Source organism: Arachis ipaensis, chromosome B2 (assembly GCF_059453495.1).
Source record: "Arachis ipaensis isolate K30076 ecotype BB chromosome B2, ASM5945349v1, whole genome shotgun sequence".
NCBI classification, from domain to species: domain Eukaryota; kingdom Viridiplantae; phylum Streptophyta; class Magnoliopsida; order Fabales; family Fabaceae; genus Arachis; species Arachis ipaensis.
Genome location: NC_142437.1, coordinates 92,943,192 through 92,962,734, shown reverse-complemented (window position 1 = coordinate 92,962,734; position 19,543 = coordinate 92,943,192). Strand labels below are relative to the sequence as shown.

Here is a 19,543-nt window from a genome sequence, read left to right as displayed (position 1 = left end):
TGTAGGAGGCAAACTACCATCTCTAGGTCCTCAACAGAGGCAGAATTTTGCAGTCTAGCATCCTGTAAAGCTAAGATTACTTGGATCAAAAATCTGTTGTTGGAGTTGAAGGTGAAATCGTCAACATCCCCTGCCATATTCTGTGATAATATGAGTACGGTGCTCCTTACAGCAAATCCAGTCCTACATGACAAAATCAAACATTTTCAGCTAGACATTTAAATTGTCAAAGAGAAGGTGCAGAACAAGTCTTTACAAGTTGTGCATATACCAGGAGTGGAGAAGATTGCTGATATTTTAACCAAATCACTCTCTTCAGCTACTTTTGAAAGGCTCAAACTCAAGCTCAGAATTGTGTCCAGACCAACTTGAGCTTTAGGGGGATATTGAGGCAATGAGTAACAAACCTGAGGATGAGAAACAAGAATAATTCAAGATTCTGTTAGAATAAGTGTAAGATTTTGTTAGCTAGAAGCAAGAATAATTCAATATTTTGTTAGAATAAGTGTAACAGATTTTGTTAGCTAGAATAGTTGTTTAGTGTTCAGGCTTGCTATATATATAGCTGGTATACGATAACTGAAGTGAAGTAGTTTTACATATTCAATAATTGTGACAGTAACAAAATAGTTTAGAGAGTTAGTTTTTGTTTATTGTTTCTCTTACTCTGTAAGGTACCACTGCCGCTACAACTTACTCTACTTCTTTCTCGTACTTTCTTTTCTTCTAACCTACTATGATAAGTATTCTACACTATTGTTGTGGCTGAGAGATGAGTGATGGAGATTTGTGTGGGATGGAATGGGTTATTATTATTGTTGATTGATGGATAAGTTGTTGTTTAATGATAATTTTGTCTAATATGATAGTGCAATAGTTGTGAAGGTGGTGGTGGTATAGTGAAGTGAAGGTGAAGGTAGGAATAGATTTGGAGAAATTTATGAACATGGATAAAATTTAGAGTAAATGCCCTTTCCAGTCCCTAACCATTTGTTCGATGGACTTCCCATTTCCTAAAAAATCTAAATACCCAAATCGATCCCTATCTATTTAGATATCTGTACGTTCCAGTTCCTGCAACCGGTTCCGAGCAGGTCACTTGCTGATGTGTTAGTAACTTGTCCACGTGGGTTTCTCTCCTTCATAATTGGGACAAATCGCCCCCTGTAACTTTGTTGAAACGTTGCGTTTCATTACGAGCGTTATTTCATAAAACACCTTCCTCTCCCTCTTCATTTACATTTGGCCCTAATTCTGAAACCTTTCTCCTTCCCTCCAAAAGAGCATTACGTTGAGGACGTGCGAGCGTGCTGCACCACTGTGTGGGAAGACATTGACTGCATTTGGCAAGTTTCTTTGAAACGGTAAGAAATGCTTCGTTCTCTTCTACTTACTTTATCTTTCACTGTAGTCAAGTTGAGGGGTGTGTCAGATAGTGGGAGTGAAATTTGTTTTGATAAATCAGTTCTCCTCTACATGGTGATTATGGGTGGATGGGGTGAAGCACTAGCTTTGTTTGATGAGTTAGGGTTGTTGCGAAACTATAATAGTGATGTTAACTTTGAAAGTTTCTACCTTTGTATTTACTGATGAGTTAAGAATTCTTAACTGATAGACATTATAGTCTATTTGCTGTTGATTAAGTTTGAAGTTTAGCTCTGTTACTGAGTTGTGGTTTGGATTTTTACAAATGTCTGTGTTTGTTGTCCCTGTTTTTTATCATGGTGGAAAACTCAAGAAAGATCCGGATGGAGTGTTACGGTACGTAGATGGAAAGATTGAGAAATTTCCACCCATGGATGTTGATTTTGTCAACAAGAAAGATTTGGAAGAACTCTTCAGGGGATTAGGTTATCTAGAATACAAAGAAATTTACTGACTTGATCTAGCAGCAAAAAACTTGGAGTTTGGGCTTCATATCCTTAAAGGTGACCAGGATATTAATGACATGTGTGAAGTCACCCTAAGTTGTCCAGATAGAAATGAGTTCTACATCTACTTTGAACACCCGGTAAGTCAACCAATGGCAGTCGAACCAGAGCCAAAACCAGAGGAAGAGCCCGTTGTGGTCACAGATGAATCCTCATCGGATGACGGATACGAGAGTGCCGAGGATGAGGCCTACAAGCCTCCTCCTCCTGGTTATGAGACTGATAGTAGTGATATTGAGTCACCAAAAAGACGTGAAAAAAAAACAAAAAAAAAAAAGCATAGGTGTCTCCATCAAACAAGAATTTGTGAATCACCAAAAAGCATCGGTGTCTCCATAATGAAACGCAACGTTTCAACAAAGTTACAGGGGCGATTTGTCCCAATTATAAAGGAGAGAAACCCACGTGGACAAGTTACTGACACATCAGTAAGTGACCTGCTCGAAATCGGTTGCAGGGACTGAAACGTACAAATATCTAAATAGATAGAGATCAATTTGGGTATTTAGATTTCTCTGGGAGTGGAAAGTCTATCGGACAAATGGTTAAAAACCAGAAATGACATTTACTCTAAAATTTAATGTTTGAGTTAAGATTAGAGTTAAATTAAAGAAGGTTAAAATTGGAAAAAAAAATTTAACTAATTTTTTACTTTTAAAAATTTGACAGTAAGGATAATAAATAAAACTGAATTTATTTCTAGCGTTAAGGACAAAATTAAATTAAATTAAAAGTTAAGAATAATTTTAAAATTTTTAAAAAATATTAAAGATAAAAAATATATTTTATTCTAATAATAATAATAATAATAATAATAATAAATAAATAAATAAATAAATAAAATGTTATTGTAATTAGCTAAAACATTGTGATAATTTGTTACTTTTTTTTTCTTCTCTTAATATATATTTTATATTGTAAAAGAATAATATTTAAGTTCAATTTATTATTTTTTATTAGTAGTTAACCAATAAAATAAAATTAAGTACAATTTTAATTTTGGTCAAAAATTAGAATTATCTCTATTTTTTTTTTCATTCGAAATTTTGTAGTAACGTTTAACTTTATTTCAAAATCATCATTTTCCTAGTCTTTAGACAAGAATACCCTGGTCTTCTCCCCACTAACTTCCCCAATTTCTCCCAGTTCCCTAATCCCTCGTCTTCTTCTTCGAATCGCCCGAGAGCGTTTGTTGCCGCTAATAAATGCGCTTTCAGATCTGCTACTACGGTAGTGTAGTACACCTACGAAGAAGAGGAGGAGGAGTACGCTGAGAGCGTGGTCCTTGGTGCCATGCTCGACGCGTAAGGTTTGACGCCGGAGCGCGATGTACAACGGGTTATGATTGGTGAGCCCGGAGCCAAGAGGCACGTCTTTGCTAAGAGGCTCTCGAAGCTTCTACAAATTCCGCACATTTCATGGCCTCGCTCCTCCGCCAAGAGCTCAATCCTCGCTCCTCCATGTTTTCAGGAATTAATTTTTTTTCTTCTCTTATTTTATTTTCTTCATCTGTTTCTTTATTCTCTTTTCTAAGTGTATTTTAAGCGTGTTCCTTTCTAAAAGAGAAGGTTGGTTCTCCGTGCTTTTAATGTTTAATTAATGATTGATAACTTATCTGTGTTTTTGTTTTAATTCAGATAGCAAATGCATTAGATGCAGGAAAACTTACTCCTGAGAAGATCATTTTTGGGTTGCTATGAGATGAAAACTAAACAGCAGAGATAGATGAGAGACCAAAAAATTTCCAGCCTGAAAATTCTTATATTTGAAAATTCAATCCTTGTTAGTTTGTGATTGTTTTGTGACTGCCGCTAATTTTTTACTTTGAATGTTGCTGTGTTTTCCTGAGCTGGAAATCCTTAACCACATGGAATGTTGCTATAGTGATGAGGAGGAAGGAGAAGGATAATTTTGTCCAAAAATTTAGAGAATGATGATTTTAAAACTAAAAAAAAAAATAACATTAGGGAAGATTTCAAATAAAAAATAATGTAAGAGACTATTTCGATTTTCAGCCTAAACAATAAGAATTAAAATGGTACTTAATCCTATTTAAAAATGTTGATTAAAAGAATAATACTGGATGTCTGGACTAAAAGATGTTAGACTGCTAGTTAAAATTGTTTGTCAGTATAAATTAAAATAACTAGTTCTTGAACTTCTTTTAATAGTGAAATTCTTGTAATACGTGTCATTTAGTAAATTTTATGGTTTTAATTTTCTCCTACTTATCTCGCTTTATTTTACTTTGCATTCTTTAACATGAATCTCAAATATTCACGGCATCCCTGGACCAAAAACTAAAGCGCCTTCAATCATAGACAAGCACTAGCTAAAAAGGAGAGACCTTAAAGTTCAAGAAATAAAATGCCGCAGGAACCAGCCCTTTTTTAATATAACTCAGTCACAATTATTCCCACATCTACAATCTCAAAAAAAGTTGCTTCTCCCCGAATTTTTTACTCACAAAAATTCCATTGTACCTTTCTAGTTACCATCAAATTCTGGTCCCAAAATTCTAACAGCACTGCAAAAAGAACAACACATCTCATTTCTTGGTGAAGTTGCTTCCTGCCATGCACACACCTCAGGTGCCAAGTAGTTCTCAGATGAAACTACATCTTTTGAACTCATTATATCGAGGTATGTTGGTTGAAATGCAGAAAGTTTTCTTGCATTCAAACCAAGAAGGCAAGTTCAAATTAAGATATGTAAGATTTAGGGGTTTCCATGCATAAATTTTCCACCACTGAACTTGTAAAATAAACACCATTGAACAATGATTAACTATGATAAACAAGATAAAGGAAGCAAATGGAAATGAATGGTGAAAAGTGGAAACTAAAATCACAATCGGCACTAGCCACTAAAATTGAGTATTACTTAACTCAATTCCAATTGCTAGCTTATGGAAAGAGTGTAGCCAAGGTTTCTATCTTAGAGATATTCTTAAGCCATGTGAGACTTCTAAAACTAACAAAGTTTTAGTAATTTTTAGCCATTATTTTTGTGTGCTCTACTTCCCATTTTCTGTTTACCAAGGGTGACTAACATACTCGAATATAATATGATCAGACATTGTAAAAGCTAACGAATGAATATGAAAGCATAGGAGTATATTAAAAGCAGCATCTGAGTGTCGAGTGCAGAATGCATAAAGGGTAGATAGGCTTATTCCTGCAACCATGGAAAATCTCATCCTATTCCAAGCTTGCATAAGACGAAGTGAAAAACAATATTCTGATTCTGCAGCATAACTTAGTTCCAAAACTTTAACTTTGACAGATACTACATGCTTTTCTTCTCAATGTATGCAAGAAGCATGCAAACCACCTGAGTGGTGGAGCATGAGAAGGGGGAGACCACTATTTCTACCACTCACAGAAAAAGGGCTTAAAGCAGCTAAGTCAAACCCTTTTAAGGTCCACATGAGGTTAAAGGCATTTCTACTTTATTTTATGATAAAATAAGTTGAGTCCCTTACAAAGTAATTTATGATTTGCTCCATGCAAGAATTTTCTTATAGTTTTGGTCCAAAAATTACAGAAGTAAAATTCATTCTACCATCATTCAACATTCAGATAGATCAAGCATAATACCCATTCATAGTCCTCTTCCAGACTTCCACAAGCACCGCTTTCACTTACGAAAATTTTTAGACCAAAACCACTTAAAAAAATTACGGAAATCAAAACCATAAAATTTGATAATTTTATAAGGAGTGTTATAAAATCACTTCTTCCAAAAATTTAAGCTGATAAAAAAAAATACATAACTGGCTATATCTCCAACATATCCTCTCAAACAAGAAACTCTTGGACTTGTTTGAATTTTTTGCATAAGCTTATTTTTCTCTTTTTATTTACCTTATGCTAATATTTTTTTCATATAACAAGGATCGGACTTTAGATTTTTCAGTCATAAAAACTTTAATACCATATTTTGAAATCACTTCTCCTAAAAATTTAAGCTAATAGGAGAAGACACATAATAATTATATTTCTAACAGACTCATTTGACCTATTTATTTTTCCCAAATCAACACAAAAGCTTAAGAACATAAACCGCTATGTGCATTCAGCATAAGGTGCATATTGCATTTCACTGGTGCCGTCTATACCATTTATCCGTCATTATAATGTTACTAAAGGAAATGAATATTGGGTTTAATATCTTTTACATCTCATATAAAATCTTACAGCCTTGGTTTAGGACCCTTCCTTCTAGGGATCTCCAGTGCATCATAATGACCAAATCCATGGTAAAGAACTCTAATTGGATTCTCCTTGCCATATTCCTGGCCATACTCAGCAATTGATATCAAGCCACCAGCATCCCTATCATACATGTACACTGTGATTGGCATCCTGCATAACAAGACTCCTGTGAGATCAAAAACCAAGTGTATAGTGCATAAAATGCATAAGGATGGTGAATTTAACTGGCCAAAAGGAAGAGAGGGACTTACTTCAATACATGTGAAGCAATGAACAATTCAGGCTCACCTCCCCAAACATGAGGCTTCCTTATTTGTGAAATATAAGTATCAAAATCACCTTCAATAAACCTGATCATATCATTAGACAAACATCTTTATTAGCAAAAGACAATTCATTGTAAATGAACAGAGGAATGGAGATAGAGCTATCTTTGCAGCTTTATTGTATTTTATTTAAGATCTATAGACCAGTTGTTAATTCTATCACTTTTATTCGATAAGAGGAAGCTGACACTCATGATATGTGACAGATTTTATTGGATAAATCATATTACAATAATTGTAACTTAATTTCTAAAAGAAGTGAAAATGACAATGACAAAAATCGACTTCCAACTGAAAATGACAAATTCAGTGAAACAATTCTTGAGAAGGTCTCCAACTCATGTTTGCTGGATTAGCTTGTTTTTTATTAGCTTTTGTATTTAAGATAGTTCATAGCCAAAATCACTAAGAGAGATCTTATGAGGTGGAAAAAAAAAAAGGCAATTATGCTCTTAAATTTATTCAAATAAAATGCATTAGTGCTTGAGGGGTTAGTCTTATAGGAATGTTTACAGGGGGAAGATCATTCTCTGGTTTCTCCGTTTCTCTGTTTTGCTACTTGCGTACAGAAGTTTTGTATACAACATGACAAAAAAATATAGAGATTGAAACAAGAATCTATGATTTCAAGACAATGATATTTTTGTGATGCAGTACCAGATTCCCGAAAACATTCCAAGATGAAGACTCACCATTCTGTCTCTTCCCTTCTTTTGATAAACTCATCAGCAACCTGAGAAAATAGAATAGACAAAAATAAAAAAAAATATCAACGACTACACATAGTAGAGATGAAGTCACCATATATGACTATAAACAGCTTAATTTGCAAGTTACCATAAGAATAATTTTAAATGAAGAAAGTAACATTAGTCAATATAAATTAAGCAGCCAATTAGAACCGTATCAACATATATTTTGTCCAATTTTCTTCTGTTTTGTGTTTTTCCTTTTTATTTTTGTGGAACTAGGAGGGATCTAAACTAATAAACTTAATGGGATGAAGTGTAGTGATACTTAAACATACTTTGGAGCGTAATTCATCTGCCAATTGTCTCTGATGGCTTTCACTAGGAGGAGGTTTTCCAGACCTCAAGCAAGCCCCATGAGCAACTGAGCGAAATAAACATCTTCCATCCCCAGGTATTCCTGCTCAGCATGGTAAGTTTCAGTAGCAATGCAGTGGAATTAAACAAAAACTCCTAGGTCCTTATATATGTGTAGTTCAAAATATTAATGTGAAACACTGAAAGAAAGTGTGTAAATGTGTATGAAAATAGAGTATTGGCAGAATGCGCAGCTCACCAATCACAGAATAGTCAGTGTAGACTTTCTTCCCATGCGATATCGCTACATTTGATTTGCACACGTTTTGGTCATTTCTCTTTCCATTTTCAGGATCTGTGTCAGCATATACAGGTTCAGAGCTTAAATTGCATACAAGTAATCCAAGTATCAAGCCAACTGATGCACATCCACGTGGCCAAGATACAGGTCCCACATTACACTTAACTTTGGGAAGCTTCTTTTGGTTAGGTACCAAAAGCCTCATATTCAAACTTTGGCATGCCAATGAAATTTCATGATGCCTCTTCCGAGGTGCTATAGAACTACAAATTTGAAGGTTGCCCCTTTGCTTGGAGCAGCATGATCCAAGGTAACCTCTTATTGTTTGGCCCATAGAAGATCTTGCGCAACAAGAAAGACCAACATGATTTTTCTGCGACTGCGAAGGGCACAAACTGGAAGAATATAAACTGGATTTTCCTTGGGACCAAAGACCACAGATGTTACTGCTCATCAACAGGTGAGTACGACCCTTCACGACAACAGCACTTATTGAAGACTGACTAAAAGGAAAGCAAACACTCATGTTTACATTGCCTGAATTAAAAGTATATTCATCAGAAAACATCAAGAATGAGATTAATAGGGATATGCAAATTAACAATTTACAATAATCTCTCCATAAAATTTATATGCTAGTGGCTACCTGAATTCTCCAGAAAAACCATTCACTAGATTTTGAAGTTTTGAATTGTTGATCATGGATATATACATTTCATATCATTTTGAAATTAGTAGTAGAGTTAATAGTGTTAGTTGGTTATATCAGCATAATTGTTATTATTTATCAATTTCTTCTGGAATAAAAATCTCAAACTGGTGTAAGATAGTTACTGCCAAATAATCTATTTAACTTAAAAACATCAAACAACAAATGCTATAGCCAACAGATGGCTAGTTAAAACCACATTTGATAAAGTGAAATTTGAATACCAACTACCATGTTTTAACAACAGCATTCTGTAGGCATCCATATCTATGTTGACTGTGTTTCAAAATTTTGATATCAATATGCAGCAATTAATCAATCCGGGACAATTGGAGAATAACTTAGAAGTTCATGATCTTACTACCAGAATGAAAAAGATAACACTAATGCAACCATGAGGTTTCAAAACAGAAAGAAATGAAACAATCTGAACATCTAGAAGGCTCAAATTTTAAGTGTTCAAAAACAGCAGGCTTCCTTTCCAAAAATAAATAGAGTTTCTTTAAAAAAAAGGAAATGTGAATTCATTATATTCCCCCTTCCCTGGCACTTACCCTAACCCACATTGACAGACCAAACTAATATATCATTTACTTTAAAATTATGTACAAACCAACAACCATATCAGAAATTCAAAAGAGCACACAATCAACTTTGAATACATATTAGGCAAGTGATTATGTGACTCTTGATTTATGCCACCATCTACTCTATAGGTTTAAGAAACCATTCAAACCCAAATATAGGTTCTACTTAGCTCAATTATACATGTCAGACACAAATATATACAAAATTAAACTAGTAACTATTCATGCATGTTCCAAGAACAATTCCTACAAGTCTGGAATTTTATAGAGGTGGCATTAGTATCCACTTTCCAATTCACCTAATTGATAATTATGCCTTGAGTCACTGATACCAAAGTACACCATTCATTCTACGAAAATTGAATTTGAACCAACATCTATTAGATAAGTTTGAATCCATATCATTTAGCATCAACAAGCAGCATGTTTTTCATTTTTGATTTTTAATGTCCGCCCGGAATTAAGGACCAAACGTTAAAAAATAACTAAAAAAAATCAAATTCCCAATGTGAACTTTACAATTGTACCATGATAACAAGAACAATATAAAAAATTATAAACAAATAAATAAATGAGAAATGAACCTGTTGAAGCATGTGAGTAAACGGTAAAATGGGTGATTGGGATTCCAAAGAAAACACCGAATCGGGGAATGGGTTTTGCCGCAGGGCAGAAGCTACAGCATGTATTATATTATTGTTGTGGAGCTGAAGAAAAGAACAAGAGTTGGAAGATAAATGGGTGAAGAAAAGTGGTATCAAGTTATTACTGTTTCAAAGAAAGCAAACTGTAAAAGGTTCTGCCATGCCACCAAACTGATTTGGACAATACGGGCTAACTTGTTGGGTCGGGTCGACCGAAACCGATTGGTCTCCATTTTAGAAATGTCTAGAAGTTTCCAGGCTAAACGAAACTATCAACTAATTTTAGAATAATAAATATATAACTATAAATATTATATATATAAAATTAAAAATATTATATTATAAAAAATAATTTAGATATTATCTTTTTAGTGTTATCCTTAATTCTATATACGGGTATATAACTAATTAATCACGTAAATGACACACGTTGCTTCAGCTCATCACATGCTCCTCCCTTCATTCATATTTTGGTATTTTTTTTAAAGGTAATATATTATATTTTACTAATTATTAAAAAATGAATTACAAAGATGTTTAAAGGTGAATAACATAATAAAAAATGAGAATCTTTTAAAATAATACACTAAAAATATTCATCCAACCGTGCATGGTCAAAAACTAAAAAAGGTCTAGAAGAAGAAAGAATAATAAATCGAATTGAATAAAACTAAAAGTTTTTTTTATGGAGACGCTGAGTTAAAATGGTTTCCTTTAAATTTTACTGAGCAATTTATATTGAAGTAGAACCTTCAAAGACTAACTGGTTGTGAACTTTCTAGCATTGCTAGCAAATAATGGCAAGCAATTGAGAATTTTGGTCAATATTCTTTAACGAGTTAAACATCTCTATTATTGTATTCTATCATCTTCTGGAGCACTTTGGGTTGAATACTAAATGTAGCATGTTTCATTTCTTCTATAGTCACTGGTCTTTGAAACCTACGGTTCATGTGAATTGTAACCGTAGGTTCAAAATCAATAAACAAAGATTCAGGGTTTTCATGACAACCAGAAAAAATATGTCTTTGAAATATGATTTAGCCACAGAAGTAACTCCAGTATTAGAAGTAGCCATTTCACCATTACTGTCATTTCGTTGCTAAATTATTCCTTTAGATCAATTTTTGAATTTCTGATGGAAAAAAGCTGTGTTCTGATCACCATATTTGAGCCATTTGATTTTAGATTTATCTTTCCAATAAGATTCTTCATTTTGCAATGCTTTCTCAAGCTTGCCCTTTAGTTCTGAAATGATTTCACCACTATGAATTCATGTTAAACGGAGTTCCCCTAATTCAAACTATAATGAATTAATCTCCACCTTCGAATTCGATTTGTTTTCTTGCTGCCATTTGACAATCTTATGCCAACATCGCTTTATTTTTTTAGCTAAGATATACATGGCTAAACCATTAATATGTTCGTGCCAAATTTTTCTAACAATTTACCTTATTTTATCATTGGAACACCATCTTTTTTGAAATTTGAATCGCCACTTAGATCCCTCAGTTCTCGGGTTAAAGTCTAAGAGAAGAGGAGAATGATCTGACCCTGATTCTAAGAATCTAAAAACCAATGCATTGGCATATAGTTGCTACCAATTAACTCCTAGCAGAAATCGATCCAGTCTCTCCTATATTAACTCATCACCACTCCATCTATTCGACCAAGTGAATGGTCTTCCAATTATACCAATATTAATCAGGAAATTATCATCAATAAAATTATTGAAAGCCTCAATAAAAGCGGAAGATTTTACTCCCCACCTTCTTTCTCTAATTGATTAGAAATGGCATTGAAATCACCCATTAAAACAACCTTACCATGGAACTGCTGAATAACTGATGTTAAGTCAGCAAATTGAGACATTCTATGTTGATCATTAGAACTGAGATAAACACCTAAAATACTACAGGGATAATTAGAATTAGCTGCCAAAATTGATACCGCAATGAAGAATCAGGACGGACAAAGAGTTTAAGGAGTTTCTTTCGAGCATCGGATTGTATTCTATGTTATTGTATGTACAGTTATAGTTTTTCCTCGTCTTTATTATTATATTTGTAAGAGGGATAGGAGTTGTAATAATATGTATATATGTATATTTGTAAGCTACTTGTATAAGAAGTTTTGTATGTATTTGAAATGGATTTTATATGTATGTTTGATTGAAATTAAAAGTATTTTCGGTTTTTCAAAAAAAAAAAAAAAAAAACAGCGATATGGTTTCGAGTTAAAGACTTATATCTTAATATTAAATATATGGAGGTCGTCGTAATATTCTCGCTATCAGAATAGCGCAGCCGAAAGCGTAACATTCAGATAATAGGAGTTTACAACACCAATGGTATCTACTATTAAACTATCTAGATTAGGAGGTTGAGGTGTTTGATAACCCTTTCCTTTATAGGTTAGTGGTTGGCTCATTACATTATGCTATACTAACTAGACCAAAAATTTCATATGCTATAAATAAAGTGTGTCAATATATGCAAGCTCCATTAGTTATACACTGAAAATGTGTTAAAAGAATCTTAGAATACCTAACTGGTTCGATAAGATTTTTCATCCTTGTACTGATTGGAGATTGTTTGCTTTTTTTAGACTCAAATTAGGGATCTGATCTGAATGATAGGCTCTCTACATGAGGTAATTGTATTTATTTAGGTTCAAATCTAATTACATGGTCAAATAAGAAACAATTCTCAGTCAGCAGATCAAGCACCGAAGCAAAATATAAAAGATTAAGTGTTGCTGATTCTAAAATTATTTATGTACATAATATGTTGACAGAATTAAATATCCCGCCAGCTACTCTGCTCCAATTATTTACTTTGATAATATTAGTGCCTGCATACTTGCTGCCAATCTTATACTGCATAGCAAGATTAAAAATTTTGAACATGATCTTCACTTTGTCTGTGAAAGAGTGAATTAAAAATAATTTATGATTGTGCATATTGGGGCTAGTGATCAAATAGCTAATATATTTACAAAATTTTTTTTTCAAGATGCTTTTGAACGTTTTAGACACAAATTTAAAGTAACTTCCAAAGTTACTATGAGTTTGAGAGGGTGTAATAAGAGTCGAAATGAAAGAGTCAAAGGGTAAAGTAATAACCTAAAATACAAGATGCTGAATTTGTTAAGTAGGTTGGTAGGATATTAATTGAGTTTGTTATTGTGTCTCAAGTCTATATAAAGATGAGTTCCTATTGATGTAATTAGCTAAGACGATTCTAAGTCAAATCATTCATTCAATGAGTAAACATTTCAATTCTCTTCTTTCTTTGCATCGTATTCATTTTTTTTCTGTTCTTGTATGCTAGGCTATAGAAATCTCTTCATCATATTATATATTTATATCTTTTTGAGTTAAAGAATTTAGTAGACAAATATTTAACATGGCGAAGTAAATCTTTGAGTTGAACTACTTTAATGTTTTATTTTTTTTTTTAGATGAAAAATTAATAGTTAATAATAATAGATAATATAACATATTTGATTAAATTATTATTTAACCATTTTTAATTATTAATTTAATAAAAAAGAGTAAATACTCATTCCAATCCTTAACCATTTGGACGAAGGACTAAGCGCACCCCACGAATTGAAATTAACAAAGCAGACCTCAAGTGTATGGGGTTGATTCACTCAGTTCTCCCCTAATCATACCTTCCAAAATTTATTTTTTATCTAACAATCAACAATTATTTCATGCATGCATACAAATATCATGAGGACTTTTCCATAGGTTGTAATGGAGATAGGGTTAAGGTAGGATGCATATGGTCAAGGGAGCTTGAAATTTGAATCTTTGATTAACTTAAACTTCCCACCTAACCTATGACAACCTATACAATTCTAAACAAACCTAACTACCCATTCTTCACTTTTTCACACACTCATGCATTCTCTTTTGATCACCACACATATGCATTGATTATTATTGAACTTCAATTTGGGACATTTTTGTCCCCTTTTTATTGCAATTCTTTTTCTTTTTTTTTTTCTATTATTATTATTATTATTATTATTATTATTATTATTATTATTATTATTATTATTATTTTTTCTTTTTGTTTTTCTCATCATTTTTTTTCAAACAAAAATATATACAAGAGTATCAATGCATATGGTTTAACATTCAATGCATGAGTATGTACTCAATTCCCATGATTTTCAACAAAATCACAAAATACACTTTTATCTCTACCCAATGTTCCTAACTCTCCCAAAATCAAATGATAAACACTCTCACTAGCCTAAGCTGATCAAAGATCCAAACAAGGGACATTTATTGTTTTTCACTTCAGGCTTGTAATGTGCTAAAATTAAGAACAAATGCGTTAAGCATAGGCTCAAAATTGGCTAATAATAGAAGATAAAAGGTAGGCTATTTGGGTAAGTGAGCTATTTGAAACAATGGCCTCAATCATATAAGTGCATGTATACACAAAATAATGGACATAAAGAATCAAACAAATCAAGGCTTACAATCATAGGAAGAGAATAATGCACACAAGAATGAAAATAAGTGGTTATATGATGTAACCACACAATTAGGCTCAAGTCTCACATGCTTGTGTTCTTAGCTCAAAACATGTTTCACAACGTGTAATTCAAGCAAGTTCTAAAAATTTTTTTTTTCAATCAATTGGGGTGCCTATAGATAAAATCCTTGAAAAAAATATCATTAATTTGACTAAGCTTATTATATATAGATGCAAAACAAGAAAATGCAACTAAAATCCTAAAAAGACCTAAAATGAGATGCAAAAGTGTTGGGATTAGAACTTGCCACCCAAAGGCGCCGACTGGTCGGACGACCTCCCCACACTTAAAAGTTTGCACCGTCCTCGGTGCACTCAAAGATGAATAAGGGGGTACGGCGACTCTCCGAATTGCCACCCTCAGCTGGCGGATCAACCGGTTGCTGCGTGTTCTTCCTCCCGCTTCTATTTTTGCCTGTAGTGCATCATTCATAAAAAATATAACATCGTAAGATGAGAAAATACAAAAGTAAGGAAGCGTACATTGTTGGAATGAGGTAATTCAGTAGAATGAGGTGGGTGACTGATGAGCGGATAATTTATACGCTTTTTGGCATTGTTTTTAGTATGTTTTTAGTAGGATCTAGTTACTTTTAGGGATGTTTTCATTAGTTTTTATGTTAAATTCATATTTCTGAACTTTACTATGAGTTTGTGTGTTTTTCTGTAATTTCAGGTATTTTCTGGCTGAAATTGAGGGACTTGAGCAAAAATCAGATTTAGAGGTTGAAGAAGGACTGCTGATGCTGTTGGATTCTGACCTCCCTGCACTCAAAGTGGATTTTCTGGAGCTACAGAACTCGAAATGGCGCGCTTCCAATTGCGTTGGAAAGTAGACATCCAGGGCTTTCCAGCAATATATAATAGTCCATACTTTGGCCAAGAATAGACGACGTAAACTGGCGTTCAACGCCAGCCTTCTGCCCAAATCTGGCGTCCAGCGCCAGAAAAGGATCCAAAACCAGAGTTGAATGCCCAAACTGGCACAGAAACTGGCGTTCAACTCCACAAATGGCCTCTGCACGTGTAACACTCAAGCCCAAGCCCAAGCACACACCAAGTGGGCCCCGGAAGTGGATTTGTACATCAATTACTTACTCATGTAAACCCTAGTAGCTAGTTTATTATAAATAGGACCTCTTACTATTGTATTAGGCATCCTGGATCGTATTTTGATCCTGTGATCTCGTTTAGGGGGCTGGCCATCTCGGCCATGCCTGGACCTTCACTTATGTATTTTCAACGATAGAGTTTCTACACTCCATAGATTAAGGTGTGGAGCTCTGCTGTTCCTCAAAGATTAATGCAAAGTACTACTGTTTTCTATTCAATTCTTCTTATTTCTCTTCTAAGATATCCATTCGCACCCAAGAACGTGATGAAGGTGATGATTATGTGTGACGCTCATCATCCTTCTCCCTTATGAACGCGTGCCTGACAAACACTTCTGTTCTACATGAATTAAGCTAGAATGAGTATCTCTTAGATCTCCTAACCAGAATCTTCGTGGCGTAAGCTAGAATGATGGCGGCATTCAAGAGAATCCGGAAGGTCTAAACCTTGTCTGTGGTATTCCGAGTAGGATTCAATGATTGAATGACTGTGACGAGCTCCGAACTCGCGATTGCAGGGCGTTAGTGACAGACGCAAAAGGATAGTAAATCCTATTCCAGCATGATCGAGAACCGACAGATGAATAGCCGTGCCGTGACAGGGTGCGTGAGCATATTATTCACTGAGAGGATAAGATGAAGCCATTGGCAAGGGTGATGCCTCCAGACGATTAGCCGTGCCGTGACAGGGTATTGGATTATTTTCCCGTGAGATGACCGAAAGTAGCCGTTGACAGTGGTGATGTATCACATAAAGCCAGCCATGGAAAGGAGTAAGACTGATTGGATGAGGATAGCAGGGAAGCAGAGGTTCAGAGGAACGAAAAGCATCTCCATTCGCTTATCTGAAATTCCTACCAATGATTTACATAAGTATCTCTATCTCTATTTTATTATATATTCGAAAACACCATTATCACTTTATATCTGCCTAACTGAGATTTACAAGGCGACCATAGCTTGCTTCATACCAACAATCTCCGTGGGATTCGACCCTTACTCACGTAAGGTATTACTTGGACGACCCAGTGCACTTGCTGGTTAGTTGTATCGAAGTTGTGACAATTATGAATTAAGATCAAAGCACCAAGCTTTGGAGCCATTACCAGGGATTGTTCGAGCCTGGACATCACAATTTCGTGCACCAAGTTTTTGGCGCCGTTGCCGGGGATTGTTTGAGTTTGGACAACTGACGGTTCATCTTGTTGCTCAGATTAGGTAATTTTCTTTTTATTTTCTTTTCAAAAATTTTTCAAAAATATTTCTAAAATTTTCTCATCTATTTTCGAAAAAAATAAAAATGTTTTCAAAAATAAATTATTCTATGGCTTCAAAATTTTTAAGAATGAATTCTAGTGTTTCATGAAATATGTTGAATCATATCTGGCTGTAAAGCCATACCCAAACTACTTTGGGATTGGTATTCAACTAATCACTCCAGCCCATGTAATTATATGTTGCATCCTGGCTGGCTGTAAAGCCATGTCTAAATTCGTTTGGACTGAGGCTTGCAATTGGTTATCAAGAGCAAGCTAGTTGGAGCTAATCCACCTGCTACTGTTCCTGATCTATCCGCTGTTGATCCACGATCACCTGCTGAAGCTTGGCTGGCCATAGGCCATGTCTAGTGTTTTGGACTGGAGCTTTCATTGAAAGCTTGGCTGACTAGTGAGCCATGTCTAATTCCTGGACTGAAGCTTTAGACTAACATGGCAAGATTTCTGGAATTCATATTAAAAATTTTGGAATCCTTATTTTTTTATTTTTTCATATAATTTTCGAAAAATATAAATAAAAATCCAAAAAAATTAGAAAATCATAAAAATAAAAAATATTTTCTGTTTCTTGTTTGAGTCTTGAGTCATATTATAAGTTTGGTGTCACTTGCATATGCATCTTGCATTTTTTCGAAAATATCATGCATTCATAGTGTTCTTCATGATCTTCAAGTTGTTCTTGGTAAGTCTTCTTGTTTGATCTTGATGATTTTTTGTTTTGTGTCTTTTCATGTTTTTCATATGCATTCTTGAATTCTTAGTGTCTAAGCATTAAAGAATTCTAAGTTTGGTGTCTTGCATGTTTTCTTTGCATTAAAAATTTTTCAAAAATATGTTCTTAATGTTCATCATGACATTCAAAGTGTTCTTGGTGTTCATCTTGACATTCATAGCATTCTTGCATGCATCACATGTTTTGATCTAAAAATTTCATGCATTGCATATTTTTCATGTTTTTCATAAAAATTCAAAAATAAAAAAAAATATCTTTCCCTTTTTCTCTCATCAAATTCGAAAATTTGGATTGACTTTTTCAAAAATTTTTAAAATCAAATTGTTTCTCATGAGTCAAATCAAATTTTCAATTTGAAAATCTTATCTTTTTCAAAATCTTTTTCAAAAATCAAATCTTTTTCAAAATTCTTAGTTATTTTCGAAAATTCCAAAAATATTTTTCAAAAATATTTTTCTTATTTTTATACCAAATTTTCGAAAATAACTAATCAATTAATGTTTTGATTCAAAAATTTGAAGTTTGTTACTTGCTTGTTAAGAAAGATTCAAACTTTAAGTTCTAGAATCATATCTTGTGATTTCTTATGAATCAAGTCATTAATTGTGATTTTAAAAATCAAATCTTTTTCAAAACTAATTTCAAATCATATCTTTTCAAAAATATCTTCTTATCTTATCTTTTTCAAAAAAAAAATATCTTTTCAAAAATATCTTTTCTAACTTCCTAACTTCTTATCTTTTCAAAAATTTGTTTCAACTAACTAACTAACTTTTTGTTTGTTTCTTAACTTTTTCAAAACCACCTAACTAACTCTCTCTTTCTCTCTCTCATTTTTCGAAAATATCTCCCTCTTTTTCAAAAATTTCTTTTTAATTAACTAATTATTTTTATTTTTTATTTTTGAATTCAAAAATTTTCGAAAAATACTAACTAATTTTCAAAAACCAATTTTCAAAAATCACTAACTCTTTTTCAAAATAATTTTCGAAAATTATTCCTCCCCCATCTCATTCTATTTATTCATTCATGTCCTAACATCTCATCTCACATTCCAATCCTCACAGTTGTGTTCCTTTACATCACATCCTTTATCTCCCCCTCTTCTTCTACTTACAAAGGGATCCCTATACTGTGGTATAAAGGATCTCTATTATTATTATCATTTTTCTGGCCATTCTTCCTTGTCATATGAGCAGGAGCAAGGATAAGAACATTCTTGTGGAAGCAGATCCAGAACCTGAAAGGACTCTGAAGAGAAAATTAAGAGAAGCTAAAATACAACAATCCAGAGATAACCTTTTAGAAATTTTCGAACAGGCAGAGGAGATGGCAGGCGAAAATAATAATAATGAAAGGAGAATGCTTGGTGACTTCACTGCACCTAATTCCAATTTACATGGAAGAAGCATCTCCATTCCTGCCATTGGAGCAAACAACTTTGAGCTGAAACCTCAATTAGTTTCTCTGATGCAGCAGAACTGCAAGTTTCATGGACTTTCATCTGAAGATCCTTTTCAGTTCTTAACTGAATTCTTGCAGATATGTGATACTGTTAAGACTAATGGAGTAGATCCTGAAGTCTACAGGCTCATGCTTTTCCCTTTTGCTGTAAGAGACAGAGCTAGATTATGGTTGGATTCTCAACCTAAAGACAGCCTGAACTCTTGGGATAAGCTGGTCACGGCTTTCTTAGCCAAGTACTTTCCTCCTCAAAAGCTGAGCAAGCTTAGAGCTGATGTTCAAACCTTCAGACAGAAAGAAGGTGAATCTCTCTATGAAGCTTGGGAAAGATACAAACAGTTGACCAAAAAGTGTCCTTCTGACATGCTTTCAGAATGGACCATCCTAGATATATTCTATGATGGTCTGTCTGAGTTATCTAAGATGTCATTGGACACTTCTGCAGGTGGATCCATTCACCTAAAGAAAACGCCTGCAGAAGCTCAAGAACTCATTGACATGGTTGCTAATAACCAGTTCATGTACACTTCTGAAAGGAATCCTGTGAGTAATGGGACGCCTATGAAGAAGGGAGTTCTTGAAGTTGATACTCTGAATGCCATATTGGCTCAGAACAAAATATTGACTCAGCAAGTCAATA

The 19,543-nt window shown here is 33.8% G+C and overlaps 1 protein-coding gene, 1 non-coding gene and 1 pseudogene across 2 annotated transcripts; 1 reads left to right on the top strand and 2 right to left on the bottom strand.

Moving 5' to 3' along the window:
• The first annotated feature begins 2,023 nt into the window (after positions 1–2,023).
• LOC148574861 (putative adenylate kinase 7, mitochondrial pseudogene) lies at positions 2,024–4,007 on the top strand (annotated as a pseudogene).
• Positions 4,008–5,982: 1,975 nt separating this feature from the next.
• Positions 5,983–9,926, bottom strand: LOC107625481 (OVARIAN TUMOR DOMAIN-containing deubiquitinating enzyme 4). Its single transcript, XM_016328132.3, has 6 exons — positions 9,702–9,926; positions 7,780–8,358; positions 7,502–7,623; positions 7,167–7,207; positions 6,400–6,498; positions 5,983–6,298 (listed from the first exon to the last, which is right to left on the bottom strand). The coding sequence occupies exons 2-6, from the start codon at positions 8,345–8,347 to the stop codon at positions 6,127–6,129; spliced, it is 1,002 nt and encodes a 333-aa protein (XP_016183618.1). The 5' UTR covers positions 8,348–8,358; positions 9,702–9,926; the 3' UTR covers positions 5,983–6,126.
• A 9,238-nt stretch (positions 9,927–19,164) lies between these two features.
• LOC148574860 (small nucleolar RNA R71) lies at positions 19,165–19,272 on the bottom strand. The gene has a single exon (XR_015906367.1). It is a non-coding gene; the product is annotated as a small nucleolar RNA R71 (small nucleolar RNA).
• Positions 19,273–19,543: the final 271 nt, after the last annotated feature.

Excerpts from the sequence above, each read along its gene's own strand:
- LOC107625481 (XM_016328132.3), bottom strand. The coding sequence starts at position 8,347 with ATGAGTGTTTGCTTTCCTTTTAGTCAGTCTTCAATAAGTGCTGTTGTC. Across the intron at positions 6,499-7,166 it reads AGAAGGGAAGAGACAGAATG|GTTTATTGAAGGTGATTTTG; the intron begins GTGAGTCTTCAT and ends TGATATGATCAG. Across the intron at positions 6,299-6,399 it reads ATTGCTTCACATGTATTGAA|GATGCCAATCACAGTGTACA; the intron begins GTAAGTCCCTCT and ends CTTGTTATGCAG.